Genomic DNA, 21,276 nt, shown 5'->3' on the forward strand with positions numbered 1-21,276 from the left:
TGTTTGGCCACTCTGGAGCAAGTATATTCTAGCTGGCCTCATTTAAAGGACGAACCTTTGCAGAACCCAGATGTGGAACTATATACAAATGGTAGCAGCTTTATACAGAATGGAGAGAGAAAGGCTGGATATGCAGTAGTGACTCAATGGAAAGAAGTAGAAGCTAAACCATTGCCACAAAACACCTCAGCACAAAAGGCTGAAATCATTGCCCTTATACGAGCCCTTTAAATCGGAAAGGGCCAAAGAGAAAATATAGATACTGACTCAAAGTATGCTTTTGGGGTAGTTCACACTCATGGAGCGATTTGGAAAGAACGAGGGCTCTTAAATTCTCGAGGAAGTAATATCAAGTATGGACAAGAGATATTAAGATTGTTCAAAGCAACAGTGGAACCCAAAGAAGTAGCTATAATGCATTGCAAAGCCCACCAGAAGGGAAATAGTGAAGTGGCACAAGGAAACAGGAGAGCAGATATGGCAGCCAAAAAGGCAGCACTAGCAGGACAGGTGATTGGGGTGACAGGTGATTACCCAGTAGAAAAATGCAAATGAGACCTCCTGAATATTCAGACAATCAATTGGCAGAAAGGCTAAAATGTACAAAAAATGCTGAAGGGTGGTGGGTCACCCCAAATGGACAAGCTTTAACTACAGCCAAAATGATGGAAGTGCTCCTCAAGAGACTGCATGAAGAAACTCACATGGGAGCAGATGCTATGATAAGCAGTGTAAAAAAGATATGCCGTGGGATCAAAGATGCTATCAAATGCTGACCTTATTGTAAGGAGATGCCCCACCTGTTGTGCAACTAACCCCAAAATTCAGAAGAAACCACCTATGGGAGAACTAAGAAGAGGGTTAACCCCAGGGGAACACTGGCAGATCGATTTCTCTGAATTGCCTAAAAGTGGTCGGTTTAAATATTTATTTGTTTTGGTAGATACATTTTCTGGTTGGCCAGAAGCCTTCCCATGCTCCACCAATCGTGCAAACAGAAGTAATTAAAATTTTACTAAAAGAGATAGTTCCTTGATTTGGGATTCCTGAAGGCATATCCTCAGATAATGGACCTCATTTTATTTCAGAGGTGGTTCAAGGAACATCCAGATTTTTACAGATGAAATGGGAATTACACACTCCATGGAGACCCCAGTCTAGCGGTAAGGTAGAAAGAATGAACCAAACACTTAAAAGACATATTTCAAGACTGTGTCAGGAAACCCATCTTAAATGGGTAGATGTATTACCAATGGCCTTGATGAGAATAAGAATAACCCCAAGAATAAAAGAGGGAGTAAGCCCTTTTGAAACACTTTACGGGAAACCTTACCCAATTAATGAAATAGGGGGATGAAGTGATCAAATGCATGTAAGAGGGGAAGAAATGTTGAGAGAGTATTTATTGTCTTTGTCTCGGGTACTAACATCTTTACATAGGTACCTTAATCAACGTACCCCCCTTCCATTGGACTCCCCTGTGCATGACTTCAAGCCTGGGCATCTATTTTATATTCGGACATGGAAAGAAGAACCACTAAGAGAAAAGTGGAAAGGACCTTACCTGGTGCTTCTGAAAACTCCTACTGCAGTAAAGGTGGAGGGAATAAGTTCCTGGACCCACTATTCCCGAATACAGAAGGCACCTTTGAATGACTCGTGGACTGCCACACCCACAAGATAGCTCCCAAGAGAAGAACACAGAAGTTACAAAAGTGATGAACTGCACTTGGAAAATTGAACTCTTTTATATGGAAATAGAGTGCTCTTAAGTGTTACTAGGTGTTATTTTGCATTCTGATAGTATTGTTAATTATAGATAGAGCTGATTTACAAGGATATTGATTTGTTTAATTTAATTTGTTTGCTATAGAGTTAAGATGGAAAATGAGGACATTGTTAACTTTGTTATGCACGCTCATTGGTACAGCTAACCTGATTTTGTAGCTTATACGGGCCTTCAGAAAAAGTGACTCAGATATTACTATTTGCTTCTCTATTCCCCAAATCTCCTGGATTACCCATGCCATGGGAAATACTTAGAATTAACTTAACATCCATGTAAGAATAATTGAAGTTGTTTAAATGAGACTTGCTAGATAAGTGATATTAACAAGTCTCAGAGGGGGGAATTGCTAGAGAACTACTGTGAGAAAAAACCTTGCAAATAGTTAACAAGACTCAAGGACAAGGGAGAGAGAAAAACAGTACTGCAAAGGATAACCAGCTCCAGCTAAATAACCTTCATGAAACCACAGCGCTGTGAAGATTGCGAGGGGTAGGTAAGACAAAAACAGCAGAATAACCCAGAAGTGACCTCAGGTTCATTAAGGCTTATTAACATACTAAATTTCACACCCCTAAATGAATAATGAGATGGAAATGACATGATAATGATATTACCGCCTCTTCTTCGCTTCCTATGCTAATTAACAAGAATGTGAAAGCGCAAGCGCAGAGCAATTACCTGAGTTAACGAAACTGTAACCAATAGAAAGATTTGTATAAAATACTCCCTGGAAAGCGTGTGTAAATCAAGAATGGGAGGGGGAGGAGGTGTGCTAGCTTTGTGGATTTACCACCTAGCCCCCATCTCTGCGCAGAAATGAAATAAACAAATACCTCGACCCTGTGTGTCTATTGGTTGCTTGCACACCGGGTAACAGAACCCAGATTTTGGGACAACAGTATCGCAGTTTTACCCCTCTGTTTAAAAAAATAAACCACATCAACTTCTAACCCCCTTTTCGATTTGCCTGAATTTGCAATGGCTTCCCCCCCCCTTAAAAAGCAGGGCCTGCTCTTTGAAACAAAGGCAAGTGTTTTCCCCCAAAAGCCAATTCCGCAGAAGGGGAACGGCGGCACGTGCAGGCGTGGTGAGACGCTCGCGCAGGCGTCGTTCCACAGCGGGGACGTTCCACTGCTGCCCGAGCTTTGAGACCGTCACTGCCACGGGAACCGCAGCTTGGCCGGCGGCCCCAGAGCTTGACTCGTTCCCGAGAAGCCAGAGGCTCTGGCCAGGCGGCGGCCGCTCGCCCCCAGGGGAAAAAAAGAGAAAAAAGCCATTTCTGGGCACGCTCTGGCGAGGCAGCAGGAACTTCGGGATGTTCCCCGAAGTTCCTGGGATGAGCCCACGCAGGTGTATCCACTCTGGTTTCATGCAGGGATGCTGAAGCCACATGCCAGTCTGCAAGGCCCTAAAAGTAAGGAGCTGCTAGCAGAAAAGCTAATGTGAGAAATAAAAGAATTTTTAAAAAATTAAAAAGCAAAGGCAGGGTAACGTTCTAGTCGTACTCAATCACCCACAACATCTTCTGTCTCGTAAGATGGTCACATTTGAATGGTATGCTTATTTTGTTTTGGTTTAAATCTATCTTATAAACACCTACTGAAACCAGCAAGTCAAAAAGTTTTCTCTTTCCCTTATATCTGCGGTGGAGATATACCACCTGAAGCATCCAGAGAGGTCACAAAATCCAATTATTCCAATGAGCAGGGATAAAAGACAACATCCTTTCAGATCGCATGTAATTAAATTAACCAAAAATCGGTGTAAGCGCTAACTTGGCGCCTGTTATGCCTGTCTGGAATCTCTTGGATCTTGTGAATCCGGCAGTTGGCCGCGTTGCAGTAACTGTCTTTTCAAGGGACTGCTCGCCAGCGAGCGGCTGGGTACAACTGCGGGAGACACGTCCCAGCTGCGCTGCTGCATTCCACCCTCAAACGCGGCAAGCGTGGGTTCATTGCTGAGCCCTGCGGGCAGTTAAGCTCTTTAGAGTGCTTGAAGAGTAAATGCAACAGAAATAGCAAGGGGGGTTTAAATACGATTTGTTAAGGTGAGGAGCCAAATAGAAAAGACCTGCCTGGAGTTCCTGTTTAGATACATTTCATCAGTAAAAACAATAAAACGTTTTACAGAGTATCTTCCCCAAAACTGTACAGAAATTACAAACATTTCCCCTCTGTCCATAAAGCAGAGTTTAAATTATCCCATTTCATAGTCCATATTCAAGGCAACAAGTGAAACGATGCTGCTCAGTTCGTCTTGTCGGAGAAGCAGGATCGTTCTTCTGAGCTGCAGTCCTGCTAGAGATGTTACTCTCCAAACACCCCTAGAACGTTGACTCCTGATGCACCAAAATTCACTTGCCTGCAAAAACAGCATTATAACGATAAGACACAAGTAAGTTAAAGCTCCTATTTAAAACAAATCTTCATTACAAGAAAAACTGCCAATCCCACACATCAGCATTTTAACATTTATGTAGGTATCGTGTTTCACCTCGAATTAAAGACAGCTCTTTCAGAACAAAAAAGTCCGGACATTGCTTTTATGTCAGTGCAGCTTTCACTGTGCACTCGAAACTCCTCTTGTTATGCCAAAAACAAGAGATTACAGCACTATGGCAGTGTCTGTCTCCTGTTTATAAATAGCACAGTACTTCTAGCAAGAAGGTAGCAACCTGGTTGTCTGGCCAAGGCCACTGTTCCGCAGCATGGACTCCACAGGATTTTTCAGCCAGCACAAGACCAAAGAAAAGCACAAAACATTTCCTGCACGCTCATGCACACAAAACTGACATGATTTTGTAAAAAGGCTGCCATTACTTAAAATGAGAAGAGCATTTTAATTCCATCAGTATCGTCCTATGATAGCAACTTCAGTTACAGTATTTCAAAACAGAAAGCTCCTGCTCGGATCTCGTGCGCAGCGCAATGATACGGAACGTCTGACACTTACCCAAGCATCCCAGATTCTTTTGTCTTTATGATGTACAGAAACATAAGCAATGTATGGAACATGTTGTTTCTGCCCTGAATACCACGGGAAGAGAAAAAAACTTGGAAATGAAATCACATGCAAACAAACATACTAATATCTTAGAATGTCTTATTTAAAACAACTGTCATCCCCTGTCCTGATCTTAGGTGGAGCAGCACAATTTTTCCTTCAAAACGTTTTGCAAGATACATATACTGCAGTGTGCGCCCTGTCGGCCTGTTATATCATCAGAGATGAGAAAAAACTATAACAGAGACCTCGTGAAATGGTATTACAGCTTAGACTGCTGGGGTTTTGCCTCAATTCTTATCTTTCAATTAGGCAAACACCAGAAAAAGACCAAGCTTGTTTTCTAGATGGATTATCACCCTCAAATATTTTTAAATGCTTTTTAAAAGAGCTTTTCTGAAATCAGAAAATCAAGTCACAATTAGGACTCAATAATAAAATCAAGATGTACAGGAAAAGTCTAGTATTTTGATATTGAGATTAGATGTTTCCCTCCAAAAACTCTTACAGACAAGCATCAGTCTCGTTGGCACTGAGGAATAGCAACTCACCTCAGAGCTTACATAAATTAGGATTTTAGAATAAATCATCAGAAAATAAACAACAAGAGGAAGCTGCTGCCTGGGCACTGATGTACCTAAGTTAGGCACTGAAGCTATCGTTCAGCAGCAGACTAAATACCACACGATGGTCAAAGATCGTGGTAACATTTGCTTTCTGCACCGAGCCAGCCTACATATTCAATGGATGTGGCTAGTTCCAAAGGAAAAGGAAGAATGAAAAAGAAACCAATCAGGTCTGCTCAAGGTTTCCTGACAGCAGAAAAAACTAACGCGATCATACCTCGGGCAGATTGTAGACCTGGCGGTGGTAGATCAGCTCATAGTGGGGTGGATTGATGTTGCTTTGGTAGATGCAAAATACATTTTCATTTGTAATGTCTGTGAATTAAAGTTTTAAAATAAGATAGGGATTTTAAGAGCGCTGATGGGATCCAAGCAGGAAACAGCAGCTAAACAAGCAGTCCAAGAATGCCAATACCTGGTTTATCTGGTGTTTGAACAAAGTGTTGGGCAGTGAAGGTTTTGCCATCGGGGTATTTGGGGCTAGGGGGCAGTCTGGCATCGAGGTAAGTGCAGAATATGTGCATAAGGATCTGTGCAAACAAAAACAAATCTCATTTTAGTATCATTAAGAAGACTGACAGGACAGCAGCTTTCTTTCCATAATCTCAGACATTAGTTAGGGTATTTGAGAGTCTGTTGCTGCATCATGGACTTAATTAATCCCACCATGTTTAGAAGCCCAAGGCAGCTTAACACTTAGAGCACTGAATTCAATGGTCCAGGGCACGCCACAGATGTCAAGACAAGTTTATTCTTCCTGTAAATGAAACCCTTTCAGTCACAACACGTTAAAAAGGTGCTGCATGTGAACTGAACTCCTGACATACAAGTAACTATCTTCACATCTCACAGAATTTGCAAAGTCACAGATCTGAATAGCATATGTAGGACAAACTACAAGATACCTGATTTCATGATGGTTTCTACGCTAGCTGCAAAGATTTGGCTTAGAGAGGCCGATCCGATCTAATGACAACTTTTCCAAACACTACACTTACCCAGCAAGTTGCTCCTCTCTTGTCAAAAATGGCAAAACAAAATCAATGGACAAACTTGGACTGCTCATGAATCTTACCAGCTCTCAACATTTTGGAAGAAAGTCCTAGAACAAGTATCTTCTTAGCTAACAGCGAGAAAATCGCAGTACTGCATGTTGTGTTTTAACTCTTACAGTAGACTTCTCAGCATTCTTTGGGTGCAGCGTGACCAAATTACTCTGTAGTATGATACCTCCTGTGTTCAACATAGGATTTGTTTGGCAGACAGAAGAATTTCTATGGGCTAAATGCCCAAAGCCTCAAGAGGTCTAGCGGAAATTATTGCTTTAAGTTGCACGCAATGAGACTAACATTACCGTTAAAAACTCTTCATTTGGCACTTATTGTCTTAAGTTAATGCCAAAGCTTCGAGACAAGTGTTCAATATTGATTTCATCTGTTATATCAGAACTTCTTTCCCAGAATCTTTACAAGTTTAGTACATTGTGCAGTACTATCTCTCTTAGCTGGTTTCATTAAAAGACAATGAATTCAGGGAGTGATGGTCTGTGTTACGGTCTTTAATACTTTCAAACTGCTCAGCTTGCTGTCTACCAAGATAGCCAGAGCTGCTTCCCAGCTTGTCAGTCCCAAATATTTAGTCATCTTCACAACTAGAAAATCAAATCTTATTTCAAGACAGATTTTGCTCAGCTTTAGCTTCCAGCAATTCAATCTTGTTGCATCTTTGTCAGCAAGGTTGTAAAACTTGCATATGAATCTTCTTTCTGCTTCTCCCCAGTAACTGAACATCTATAGAGGGAATCAAATCACCTGAACTCTCCTTTCAAATACAGAGTTCAACTGAAGAGTCACACATGAAGCTTGTTCTCCACTCCCTGGATTATCTTGTGGCCTTTCTTTTAACTATTTCAGTTGAATTTTCAAGTCACTGTATTCACTGAAGTGCTTTCTCCTGACCTTTTGCATTAATTGGCTAAGCATGACTACAAGTCTGTTCTCAAGTAAGATAATGTAATCCCTGTGGATCTCTCAAGAAATATTACTGAATTAAATAAACATCAAGACACGCCACTTAATCCGTTCGTTCTTCTAACCATTACAGCAAAGGAAAATTTTAAGGTTCATCTTGCATGAGAAATTATGAGGTTTGGTTAAAGCAGACTTTTTTTCTTTTCTTTTTTTTTTTCTTTTTTTTTTTTTTTTTTAATAAGGTAGAATATTGCTCTAACAAATCCACTACCTTCTGTCAGGTTGCTCCCAAAACAGTTACCTGACTGACATCTCAGATGAGTCTAAATAAGAGGCTGGCTTAAGACTAAGACATGAAATCGCATTTTTGTGATCTGCACAATGTCCAATCCCATTGGCATTATTCCTTGCATAATTTCACTGACTACAATGGGATTATCAGGATAGGGAGGCAAACAGGATTTTGACCATGTTCCTCAAAAGACTTAATTGCTACCACACACAAAAATCTACCCTGAAAGACACACTTTAGGAAGTTATATTAAGCCTTCTTTGAAAACTTACAGCACAGTCAGTGGGCAAGTCAGCATCCCACTTACGGCCCTTGAAATCTCCTCCTCTGTTCCATCGGAATGAGCTCATGTATCCTCCCTGAGAAAGCTCTGAAAAAACAAAATTTATTCAGCTACTGGAGGTTGAAGGTGCAAGGAGGACATATTTGACACTAGCTTCAAGAACACTGCATGTATTTTCAGTGCACAAAATAGGAAAAATTAAACTAAGGAAGTGCTTATAAAGTTAGGGGAGTGGAGTTTACAAGGTATTTTTTATTGGTAATTAATGAAGGGATTAAATAGGACACTTCACACCCCAAACTGAGAGAAGAAATAAAAACTTCCATGCCAAGTCCCACATCATTACATTGGTCTGAAAAGAGGAAGTTGCAAAAACTACCTCTGCTACTTGAAAAGCAGCTCTTCTCCCCGCTGTGACTGTAGTTCAAACCTCTTAATTGACGGGGTATCTGACACCGCCGACGCTTGACCCAGCTAACGGAAACGTTTTAAAGTCAGTATGGTTGACCACATACCTTTGACCCTTTCCACCAAATACTCTTGGTTCGCTGCAATATCCAAATACTGCATTACAGCGTACAGAGTTGGCATGACTGGAGCTTTAACAAGCGCTGCTTGTTTCAGATTGCTGATGCTGGCTTCTGCATGCGACAAGAGCCAGCACGACATCTGCATCCACGACATAAATTTGAACATTCTCCCTTACAAGGCATTAACAAATGCAATGTTACAAGGAGGAACTGGCTTTTTTGTCTCACTATTTACTAAGGTAACTTACTAAGATAATTTACTAAGATTTATACAAAGTTAACAGCTTATCCAATACTCCAAATGTTTGTTTCCAATCCCAGTGAAGTACTAGCTGTCTCCCTTAAACCACAGAACATAAACGCTATGCAGCACTGTGCGGTTGCAAAAGACGACAGACCCTTATCTGAAGGGCTTGCATTCCATAAGAAAACAGAAACATATGGTGTGAAAAAGGGAAGAAGTAACATCCATTTTAAAGAGCAGTAGGAGAGCAGCAAGGTGGAGATGAGGTCAGTAAGTGATAAGATGCAGATCTTGAGGACAGACTACAAACAGGCCCCCCCCCAAAAAAAAAAGAAAAAAAAAAAAGTAGGCTTTGTTTAAATGAAGCCTATCAAATCCTGCTCTTGATTGAGGGGGATATGCATGTGATAAGGCAATGGAAGGAGTTCCTTCAGAGTTGCACTATGAAATTTTAGCTAGAATTCTAGCTCATCAAAATGCTTAAAAAGGACGGGGGGGAACCCAAAACAGCAAAAACCAACTGCCCCAACCAAAAGATCTTTTCTTCTAATGCCCATAGCTCTCCAAAATACACCTGAGATTATCCTCCCCAACCCCACTTAGTGCTACTCCTAGTACTTAAATAATCTTTAATGTATCTTAACCTTAAAATGATCTTAGATCTTAAATGCAAACGATTAATAGCCTATCTCTGATAACAGAACTATTCTAAGTTAAAATAAATAAATAAATAAACTTTAATGTATCTTAACCTTAAAATGATCTTAGATCTTAAATGCAAACGATTAATCGCCTGTGATAACAGAATTAATTTAAGTTAAAATAAATAAATAAATAAATACTTCCTAGGTCTATAGATTTATTATTATCACAGTCATAAGATGACTTCTCAGTTCTTAAACAATATTTGGATACAATGTATCACATCTAAGTTTTCATAAAACTTTTTGTGGCCTGTTTGCTTTCAGACAAGATAGCAGGTAACAATTTAAGGAAGGAACAGCAATAGGTTTTTCAGGAAGTAGCTGATTTTAAGGAAGTTTGGAAAGACACATACTAACATAGACAGAGAGGGCTGACAGGCAACCATCCTTGCAACGTGTGATAGTTTTCTGACAGTTTAAGATACAAGGATGTTAATCTGAGCCTTTAACTCTCCAGGAATGAATTCAGAGGAAACAAGAGGCTTAAGAATTTTATGCTATTGCAGCATCAGCATGCCTTTATCAGTATTTCCAGAAATCCTATGAAGAATCCTTCCAGTTTAGTAAAATGCATTACATGAAGCAAAGATCACACCAATACAAACAGGAAACGGAACTGTAATTCTTAGCAGACTTGTTTTCTATACTACCTATGCAGTGCCCTGCTATGGGGTGGCCTGCTACCAACCACCACAGGGAACCCCCCAGTTACTCTATCATCATACCTCCAACCTGCATTTCTGGGTACCCCATTCTTCTCAGCTGACTGCTCACAGACTCAATCTCTTGTACAAGTGGCACTAAAATAGTCTCATTAATCCACTAGGAAAGAGAAATGCAAAAATTAAAAAGCTTAGAAGCAACAAGAATGTGACAAAAATGTTAGTTTACTCTCTAGTCAGCATCACTGTTACAATCACAAAGGAGTTTAACAACAGGAACTTTGAAGTCAACCAAGGAGGAAAAGTAATTAAAGAGTATCAATTTAGATAGGGGTGATTGGCTCTAGAAACACCCTCTAAAATGCCAAAAATTCACTATAGAGGACTTGGGAAAACAAATCTCCAGAAAGCAGTGATACTGATAAAGCTTTCCTGAACAATGAGAAAAGGGGTATTCTGAGGCACTGCACGACACTCATAGTGGTAATTTAAACTTTCATGGGTCCACTCCCTCTCAAAACCCTTTCAGGAAATGAAGAGCCTGATAAACACAGTATGTGACACTTGTATGTGACACAGTTTGGGAACTGAAGCCAAGCTGCCTGTAGGTTTATGAACAGATGCTTAGGAATCTGGTACAGAACAGTCATAACCCCACATCTCATAGAAATCTTTTACTTTTCACTCGTCCCACTACTTAGAAGAACTACATACGTGATAGTTGCTGACTGAAGGGGTAATTCAAAGTTAGGCTTACAAATTATTTTGTCATAGTATGTGATTGTATTTCCTTTGCCAAAGCAATTGCCTAAGACCAAAATTTTCTTTTTGTTTTCTTATTACACTCCTCAAGGCTGTTGGAAAAAGTCAACGGGCTGGCATTTCCCATGCTTTATTTGAGTCCAGAAGGAGTTTGAAATACAGGAGAAAAAAAACAGAAAAAATTCAGAAATTTGGGTCGTAGAAAGAAAAAACAAGTCTTTTCACATCCACTGTGTGTTAAGATGCACGTGTCTTCATTCAAAGGTGGGTGAACTTTACAACTGTGAAGTTTTCAGAACAGAAAACACCTAGGCCAGCAAGTGCAAAAGTTCAGGTTGAAAATGTGTCTTAATACTTCTTTGTTACAAGCATGCTGTTTTAGTCTCCATGTCCAAGCCCACCCTAATTCTCAAATAGACTCAAATATGTAATTCTTCTCACTTCCTTAGGTATACAGGGAGCACTGAGGTACTTTTTCATTCTGCTGTACCTATTCTAACAGCAAGAACAGGCAGTTCACAGGGACTGGACTTACACTTCTGAACCTAGCGGTCCAGGAATCCAGGTAATCAAGCTGTCGTCGATTCACGATCACCCTTGCCCAAACCTATGGAAAGAACATTATTACCTACATACAGCAACCTAACAGAATACTAAAGAGTTTTTAGGCCCTAAGATGTTTTCTGACTGCAGCCACAGCACATAATTCAAATTGCATTTGTTCCAGAACTCTCATCTAATGGCTGTATCATGTGAATTCTACAGTAGCTTACCATACTACTCTCCTACTCTCTTTTCACAGTACACTAAATCTCCCGTGAGTCCAAACGCACAGTTTTGAGTTCCCTGCTCTGTTAGGATAAAATTGGTCCAAGTTGCAGGGTAGACTAAGTTAATGTACGACATAAAGAAAACAGATCAAATTTAATTAAAAGCTACGTTAATGACATTCTTTTGAATCAGACTTATTCCAGACACAAGTGTAAAGGAGAACAATTTTACACACCTTCAACTATTTCACTACATTAGGTACAGGTCAGTTTCCAGTCAATTTTTATGTCACAAGTTTATTTTATCCAGAGTACAAAATGGTAAACAAAAGTTCCGCAACCACCATTCTTGAGTTGAACTCAAAGTCTGTCTGTTCTCAGACACACAGTAATATTAAACAACTTCAGATAAAATAATTCTGAAGAGTTGGCCAAACCAACAGAAGTTTCCAGCTTTCCACCGTGGCCCACACGGTGAGTATTAGTTAATTACAAAGACCACAAAGCATGAAACCTGAAATTCTCTCAGGAGTCAGTTTTCCACCTAAACACAGGTACCTTGTTCACCAAGGAAGAAATCATTTTACAATTTTACAATTGTAAAATTTTACAGTCCGGAATTTGAAATGTATACCCCTTGTGGCAAAAAGTCTTACAAGCTGTATGAAGATGGTTAAATGCTATAGGATTTCTCCCTTTCTAGCACCGTTGACGGAGTTCACATTTGGATGGAGCCACATATTTTAGAGCCCTGTTTTTCTATCTTGGCTCCTTTGGTGCTGAGCTTACTTCTTCTGCAGTCAGTGGAGAGCTCAGACGAGCTTCGTCCTTGTGTGCTGATGGAGCCTGGGGCATGCAAGCCACCTGATACTGGTACTTTCTCAGCACCTGTGCTTGCTCTACTAAGGAACGGCTGTAGTTCCAAAAGGTTGGGCTGCTGGAAGGAGAGCTGGAACATGAACTTGCTGAAATGACATTGAACAGCCATAAAATTATCACCAAGTAATCACAGAAGCAACACTGCAGGCAATAGGTCACTATATTAAGGCTTTGACAGGAGAGATGTGCTCATGAATTATCATAAATACATACACCAAAATCTGTCTGCATAAACACTGATTTCATCTTTATATTAATAAGGCACTGTCCCTATCCCAGACAAAAACTGCCTGCACGTAATTCACCACCTTTAGCTAAACTGCCTTCTCCACAAAATATCCCTCCCATCGAGGTGATAAAGCCCTTCAACTCATTGTAGTCCACTATACACAACAAATGCTACAGAGATTATTAGTATATCTATAATATAGACTAGTACTTCAGCAGCTCTCTTTCTGTGCAGGAATCTTTTCCAACTTTTCTCATCAACTCCTCATCAATAAAACCAACATCCCCTCCTTGCCAAGCTTTTCAGGCTACATGAAGTTATTTACGTACCCAATTGAAGTCTACGCTGTTTCTCTTCTTCGCTTCGAAGGTACTTTTGCAGTGACTTGCGGTCTGTGATTTCATCATCTTGACTCATACGGGAATTATACCGCATTGGTGAAAAGTGGCAACGAGACCTTAGCCCGGTGCTTTCCACTGGCCCAACACTTGAGGCATATGGTGAACCAGCAGGAGAAGAGCTGAAGCTGGAAAGCTTTGGGAAACAAAAGCAAACAGTTGTGTCACATGAGGAAAGTGAGAATTCCATTTTGACTTTATAAACTAAATGAATAGATCGACTGAACATAAGAATTGATTACTCTGCTGATTGCTGCTATAAAATATGCTCTCGTTTGGGGGAAGGTTTTTGCTATTTTGTAGTTACATTCTAGTTTCTTATTTTTGCTGTGCTCTGAAACAAACTAGCTACTCTAAAACAAATAAATTAATACCAGGGAAAGAGGATGAATACTGACAAGACAAATTTCATCTGCTTTGCAAACAAAGCGAACACACACACAGGACCCTCCACCGCCGGCCGCACACCTCCAATGGCTTACAGCACAACACAAGGACACGATAAGCAAAGCCAAACCGTTCCCCTTGAAGCCACCTTGGTCATTACCTTACTGTAGCTGCTGCTTGGTGAATAGGTTAAAGCACTGCTATAAGAAGCGCTGTTGCTTGACAGAGCCTGCCGCTGAGGGCTGTACCCTGAGATACAACCAGAAGTAAACTTTGGACTGGCCCTGAAGGGCCGGGATGGGCTGTAACTCAGCACAGTTTGACCCTGGACTCTAGGAGAAGGCGTAGAAGAAGGGACTTTCTTCGCTGCCAGCTCATGTGCTGGAATTATTTGTACCGCTGCAATAAGCAAAAAAAACCACAATCAGCACTGTACATGCAGCAGCCCAGAACTCTCCTCCTCACTTTAAATACACAGCAAAACACACATACACAACTCTCTTCCCTTAAGGAAATTCTAGGACACTAAAAAGACTATTCTAGTCTGACCCCTACAGGATTCAGCAGTCAACCCCAAAGACATAAAAATCAGAAAACTGGGACACGTGATCATAATTCAATACAAATTCTACAATTTAAAATTTCAGTTAAATTCTACCAAGCACCTTTGCATAGCCCGAGGCAATTATTTAACTTATTTGGTCAGCTACTCTACCTGCCTGCTTCATGTGTCTTTAGCACATCTAATGTCTCATTTACCTGTGCAAACCCAGATATTACACTCCTCAGCTGCGGTGATATAACCCTACTCCCGTATCTGCCGCTCTTTCTCTGGAGGCAGCCTAGTAGTATGTAACACATTGTACTAGCACCTTGCTTTTGCTGTATTTTCAAACTCTGCCAAGTTTTTCTATATTTGACAACATCACTTAGACGTTCAGAACTTTTCAGAGCAACTGCTCTCTAGCCTGTCATTTTCAGACTGCACACTAAGGTCTCTTTTCTCTTTCTAATTTGGCGCTCTCCAGTCAGTATGATGATAGTAGGATACCAAATTTAAATACAAACCTATACACTCTGCCTTGTTCTCAATCCCATTTATAGGTTACAAATTCCTTGTCCAGCTTCATAAAGTTTAAGTCTCTCTCACTGCCCTTTAACAGCCCACTCTCCTTTTCTCCTTTTGTATTGGTTGTTTCCTCTCCACTTCTCCCCTTAATTGCTCATCAATTTATCACTTTTATTTTGAATTTTTATAGGCTGCAGTTAGTTCATCTTACTGCTCTTGTCAGATGACGTAACTGAGAACTCACTTCACTAAAGATTCATGGGCTTGAGAAAGATATCATCTTTAAAAAAAGTATTTATAATTTATAACACCTACCTGCATTCTGCATCCCTAGAAGGATCTGCTGTCTACGAGTCATGACCAAGGTAGTTGGTGCCATTGTGTACTTGAAGTACATCCAAAAATCAAATAAGGCATTCAGACTGAACAGGGATACAAGCACAAGCTCTAGAACAAACACAAAGGTTTTTATCATGCTAGGCACCATAAACAGGAGTAACAGTAAATGATCTGAGAAAACAAGTTTATACACAAATCAAGAATAGTTTATTATTAGGGCTACCAATAACTGCCAGTCTGAGCACGGACGTAAGACAACTTCTCCTTTTCATGCAAGAACCATTAGAGATAAATTTCCTTTCTATATTGAAATTCATTTCTGTTGCTACAATATGTATTTGTAAAAGCGAAAGGTATTTTCCAGACAGGATACAAAGCACTGCAATGAAGTTTCATGCTATTTATCAAGTGTCTTTTGCCAAACCTTCTGTCACTCGTTACCTGACATTGCTCTCACTCTTCTTCCTTTTCATCCGCTAATAGTATTAGATACAATTACTTTTGAGCCTACTCATTTGAAACCAAATTTGATTATTTGGAAATGTCCTGCAGCCCTACAATACAACACAGCGCTATTATTTCAACTATTCCCCAAAGCCTTATTGCACACATTAAACACATTTAAGGTAGGAAACCTGTTCTTCACACTCTTTCTTACTTGTCACTAAAATGATGAAATTCCAACAGCACCAAAAGGGATAAAGGAAAACAAAATGAAGCTTGGTTATTAAAAAACAACAACAACAACGAAAAACCCCAAACCTTAAAAATGCTTTCCCCAGCAAGAAGAATGAAGGCTGAAACCTTCCCTCCTCCCTAAAACTAATTCATATGCTGTGACAACTCACCAATATACCAGAGCGGCCAAAATGCGATGTTGTAATAGGAACTTATAAGTTTTCCAGTCCTAAAAAGAAAAGGAAGAAGCGATCAATTTAACAGTAACTGGGTCCTATGAAATATTTAAGCATATACAAAGTAGAAAGCTTTACTTAGTTGAGTCAGATATAACAATCAACATACATGTCAGTATATATCATCCCCCCAACAGACATATTAAGGAGGCCCCAGGCCCAGACCACTTTCCGCTCTTCAGCCTCCCTCCTAATCTTCACAGTCCTGTCAAGGAGCGAAGCTGCAGAAATCTGTTCTGCCGCCATTGTCTGCAACAGGAAGCACACAAAGAATGTTAAAGATTGAAAATTTATATACAGTTAGATTCTCACTCTGTACAAGACCTTTAAAAAAGTAAAAAAGCAAAAAGAAATTACATAAAAGGACTTCACATTGAGGTACCAAATCGTGTGTAGTGCTAAGAATGAGCTTCAGTGGTTTAAAAACAAAAAACAAAAAACAAAAACAAAAAACCCAAAACAATATTCCTCTTATAAACTGCATAAGCACTGTCACCTCTTCACAGTGAAACAGTTTCCATTTTCTCCACTGAGGTACAGAGGACAGAAAAGAGAGCCAGATTCCAACAGCGTTTTTGAGAAACAGCATTTTTCGGAATGCTGAGGCAACACTGCCTTCTCCAAGCAAGGAAAACAGACCAAGAAAACATCTTGCACAACCTGGCAGTTTTCCTACTGAAAACACCCACCTATCTCCTTCTGTCAGCTCAGGACAGCTCTGTACCCTCCCCACACCCTCCCCCCTTTACACCACAAAATGCCCTATGTAACAGAAATAACGCTTCCTACATATTCTACTCCTCTCATCACTCTAGCACACACCACGCCACACACACACACACACACGCGGGCGCGCTTGTCACCCGCCGGCAGCCCGCCGCACTCCCAGGCCTCGCTGCCAGGCCCTGAGTCGGCAGCGACACCGCCGCTCCGCTCCGCTCCGCCCCCGAGGGCGCCGCGGCCCAGGCCCAGGCCCAGGCCCCGCCCGCCGCCCCCACCGCAGCCGCCTCCAACGATTGGTCGTGCGGACGTGACGTCACCGGAATCAGTTCTGCGGGGGGAGGGGCGGGGCGGGGGGGAACGCCGTTGCCGGGGAGATGCCGTTAACGGCGGGGGAGAGGGGGGCGGGGGAGACGACTCCGCTTTTGAAAAACAACGTTCGCCCGTGCACAGCCCGGCCGCTTTCCTACTGAAAACCCCCGCCCGTGTCCGTCTCCAGACCCTCCGCACACCCCCCCGCCTTTACGCCACAAAATGCCGCACACAACAGCAGTAACACTGGCCACTTTCCCTGCTCCTCCCATCAGCGCAGGAAACTGCCACGCCTCCCCCGGCCACAGGCTTCAAAACCTCTCAGCTACTTCCTCGCTGAACACAAACATACAAGAGTTACCTCAGAGAACACGCGGTTTAACTGAAATGACAGGATTTCACACGCACAGCCCTCTCCCACCTCCACCACCCTAGACCCTTCCCCACACCCCCCCCACTCTGGCACACACCACGACACGCACGGACACTTGTCACCTGCCAGCGGCCCGCCGCGCTCCCAGGCCTCGCTGACAGGCCCTGAGCACGCACGCCCCGGCTCCCCCGCAGCCAAACCCCGCCGACCACAAGCAGACTCGGCCCCACAACGAGCAGGCGCCCCGGGAGGGCGGCGACACCGCCGCTCCGCTCCGCTCCGCCCCCGAGGGCGCCCAGGCCCCGCCCCAGGCCCAGGCTCCGCCCGCCGCCCCCACCGCAGCCGCCCTCACCGCAGCCGCCTCCAAAGATTGGTCGCGCGGACCCGTGACGTCACCGTAGGCAGTTCCGCGGGGGCGGGGACGCCGTTGCCAGGGGGACGCCGTTGCCAGGGGGACGCCGATCCCAGCCGGACGCCGTTGCCAGGGGGATGCCGTTGCCAGGGGGACGCTCGCGCAGCCGCCCCGGACGCCCCGGACGCCCCGGCCGATGGCGCCTGCCCGACCTGGCCGCAAGCGGCGCCAGGCGCCATGGCGGCCCCAGCGCGGCAGCCGCGACGCCCCCCCGCACCCTGCTGCCCGCCTTGGCCGCCACCGGCCGTGCCCACACCCGGCCGTACCCTTCCCCTGCTCGGCTCCCACTACGGCCGCGTGCGGGCACACCCCCCGGCTGCCCCACGCCAGAGCCTGGCCAAATGTGTTGCTCCTGCCTGCAAACCTCACCACGAGGAGCAGGGAGGAATAAAAGCACCGCTGGCCGCTGAAAGGGAGCACAACGAGTTACAGCAGACCGCTCTGTGAGCGCGGGCCAGCGGACAACCTCAGCTGCTCCAAAACCCTTCCTGCCTTTGCCTCAGATCCCAAGCACCAACCTGAAAGTAAGAAAGCCTAAAAAAGGAGATTAACTACAAGCCTAGACCGCACAGTTATCGATAAACACAGTGTCTAACGCTTGGCCACTCTGTGCAGTGTGCTGTAGGTGACCCTGCTTGAGCAGGGGTGTTGGACGAGATGATCTCCAGAGGCCCCTTCCAACCTCCACCCTTCAATGATTCTGTGATGGGCGCTTTCTCTCGCTTTTTCTCCTGCTGTGGGGGGAATGGAAAATGCGTGGAGGACAAAGAGGCTAGAAGCTGGTCTGCGGTGCGAATCCTTACCGAGGCTTGTCAGTCTGCAGAGAGAAGGGGACTCAATCCTCATGTAGTGCTGATGAAAGTCTCCCTGAGCAGGCGCTCAAGCAAAGCTCCTGCATTTGCAGATGCGCACGCACCAGATGGAACGATGAAGCCTGGTCCTCCAGAATCGCCATTGCTAGTGAGGGGCCGCAGGCTTTGCCCTGACTTGGGCTTGCTGGAGTGTCAAGGTGGAGCAGAGTGGCACTTGGAGGAGGCTCTCCTTCAGCAGCTTAAAGGCCTGCCAGCTTTCCTGAGCTCCTTTGCCCTTCTGAGCTGCCTCCCCTGGCGTCCCCCTAGCAGGTCTCTGCCAGAAGGGGAAGCCTGCTCGCCTCAAGGCCAGCTCTGGGCTCTGCTGCTCTCCTTCCTACCTGCCCTCGGTCTCTGCAACTCCACTAGTTCCTGGGTGCTACAGCCCAGGTGGCAATGGATGCTGCTGGCACCAAGCCTCCGGGGTGGCCGCTTCCCCTTCTGGCCCTGGGCACCCGCCTTCTTCCCCTCACACCTGCAAAAGCCCAGCACTCAAGGGCACCCAAGACACACACAAGAGCTGGCAGTTCCCTCCCACCACGCAGCCAGCACTGGGCCCCAGCAAGGGGGGCCCAGGCTCAAGCACTTCCTCCCCTCAGAGGTGTACAGCAGCTTTTTCCTCCTCTCCCCACAGGCCCCCTGGCCCCAGGACATGCGTTGGCCGTGGCACGGCCCTCTCCACGCCTCTCCCCGGCACCAACAAGACGCAGCACACCCCTAGGCCACAGCCACCACAGCTGCAGCCAAAGAGCTACAGCATGACCGCGGCAGAGAGCTGCCCTGGCAGCAGCCCCCAAGCCCTGACTCCTCAGCTCTGCTTTTCAGGCCTCTCCAAAGTTCCCATGCTGCAAACGCATGAGCTCACTGCACACCCAGCCAAGAGCCACCCGACTTGGGGCAGTTGGTTTAATTCAGCTTCAGAGAACTTCCTGGGTGCTCGCGTGGCTCACAAGTAGTGGTGGTGCTGCTGCTGCTGCTCCTGCTGCTACTTGGCTGTGTCTCTGCACACAGCTCTTCTAACCCCTGGGAAGAAGGTAGAAATGAACAGGCTGTGTTCTGCCCCACTAGAAAGGCTGAGAAAGTCTGCAGAGTAGTGCAGGCTAGTGTTCGCTGATGGTTTTGCTATATTGACTGTCATGGGACTTGAGACCTTGTTTGGACACTGCTAATCTGTTGTGAACCAAGACTGGGGGGTACCTGTGTCCAGTATTCAGCAGTCAAGGAGAGCTTTGCAAAGGGGCACACCAACACTGGAAGCATCCCTTTGCGCTCAGCTACTCAGATTTTGCAGGTGCCACTGTTGGAGGCCATTCTCAGCACTCAACAGCTGCCCCCTTGGCTGGAAGGCAAGGCTGAGCCCAGGCCAGCCCTGTGGCTTGCTCATGGGGCAATGGGGTTGCAACTTGTCTCTCTCGCTCGGCCTCAGAGCCCTCCTGCTTCTCTCCTCCCCTACTCCCTCAACCCTGCTCCCATTTGCAGAAACAGCCCTTCAGCTCCACAGCAGTGCTGGGCTTTTGCTGGGGGCTGCGGAGAGGGACTTAGTGACAGGCTTTAAGCCACATCAAGCCCATGTCAGGAAAAGTCACAGCACACTCTAGGCAGCACAGTGGCTCCAGGATTACAAGTGGCACCCCTTGCTGCCTCACTGCCCCTCAGTTCTGCCAGGCTTCTCCTGGAGCTGCCACATACCTGCCCTGTCTTGCAAGGCCCCTCTTGACTGTCCAGTCCTTCCTCCTCTTCCTCTAGGCAGGAGAAGTAGACCTTCAGGGTCACTTGCTTGTCTTCTCCCAGCTGGTATTGGACGATCTTTTGAATACTGGGCTTTTCTTCAGCCAGATTCTCAGCACCCTCCTGCACCTGCAAGACAACTCCACACTGTGCAATGTGCCCCACTTCCAAGTCCACTCCGCTGCTCTCCACATGTTCCTCATCAGCATCTGGAGACTGCAGGACCTCGGCAATCACCAGGCCCCTGGCTCTGGCTTGGCCTGGGCCCCCCGCCGGACAATGGCTGCTGCAGGCAGGGACTCTGCAGCCCCAGCTGCAGAAGAGCAAGGGGCTCCACAACATTCCCCAGCTACATCACAGCCTGAGCAGGGTTCCCTGCCTTTCCCATGGGATCAGTCTCCGATGTCTCCTGCTGCCAAATAAATTGTGGAGGGCATTGTCACTTCCAGGAGCAGCAAGTGCGGGCTTCAACATGGTGGTTTTCTTGAAGGGAAGGTTACTTACACTCTCCTTTGAACCTTGTTTTGAACCTTCCTGTCAGCATCCTTTTGCCCCAAAGGAAAGCTGAACAAGGCTGAATATCCCTTTCTTGTTTGCACCAAGCATCTCAATAATCACGCAGCTAAGCAGAAACTGCCCATCTTCTATCACAGAAAGAACCAGAAATTCCACTGCCACCAGAAAGAGGACCCCAGTGGCTCTACAGGCGTGTTCATGGAGAGTGCAGCACTGAGAGATGCATTGTAAAACTAGAGCACCGCCTTTGAACTCAAAGCCCTGGACAAAGTCAGCCAGGGCTCAAAGAAGGGCACTGGAAGGGCTCTTGTACAACCAGCAACCACAGGACAATGCATTTGCAGAATGCAGGCTAGCACAAGAAGGACCCCAGTCAGGAACACTTACCACTCCTGTGTTCTGATGGCCTACATTCACAGGCTGTGTAGCACGTACCCTAGCTTCTGGACGTGGTTTCTTTCCACCTGCTGCTGCATTCTGTGCAGAGCACTGTGAGGAGACTGGGAATGGACTGCAA

General features: G+C 44.7%; 1 protein-coding gene across 1 annotated transcript; it reads right to left on the minus strand.

Moving 5' to 3' along the window:
- Positions 1-4,095: 4,095 nt before the first annotated feature.
- On the minus strand, positions 4,096-17,846 carry LOC134154656 (transmembrane protein 209-like). Its single transcript, XM_062601334.1, has 15 exons — positions 17,820-17,846; positions 15,960-16,081; positions 15,785-15,843; positions 14,913-15,044; positions 13,689-13,927; positions 13,069-13,277; positions 12,425-12,596; positions 11,401-11,472; positions 10,167-10,263; positions 8,479-8,604; positions 7,953-8,050; positions 5,834-5,948; positions 5,636-5,733; positions 4,742-4,815; positions 4,096-4,150 (listed from the first exon to the last, which is right to left on the minus strand). Exons 1-15 carry the CDS (start codon positions 17,844-17,846, stop codon positions 4,096-4,098), a joined length of 1,695 nt encoding a protein of 564 aa, XP_062457318.1.
- Between the last annotated feature and the right edge of the window lie 3,430 nt (positions 17,847-21,276).

This window comes from Rhea pennata, unplaced genomic scaffold (genome assembly GCF_028389875.1).
Source record: "Rhea pennata isolate bPtePen1 unplaced genomic scaffold, bPtePen1.pri scaffold_33, whole genome shotgun sequence".
NCBI lineage: Eukaryota > Metazoa > Chordata > Aves > Rheiformes > Rheidae > Rhea > Rhea pennata.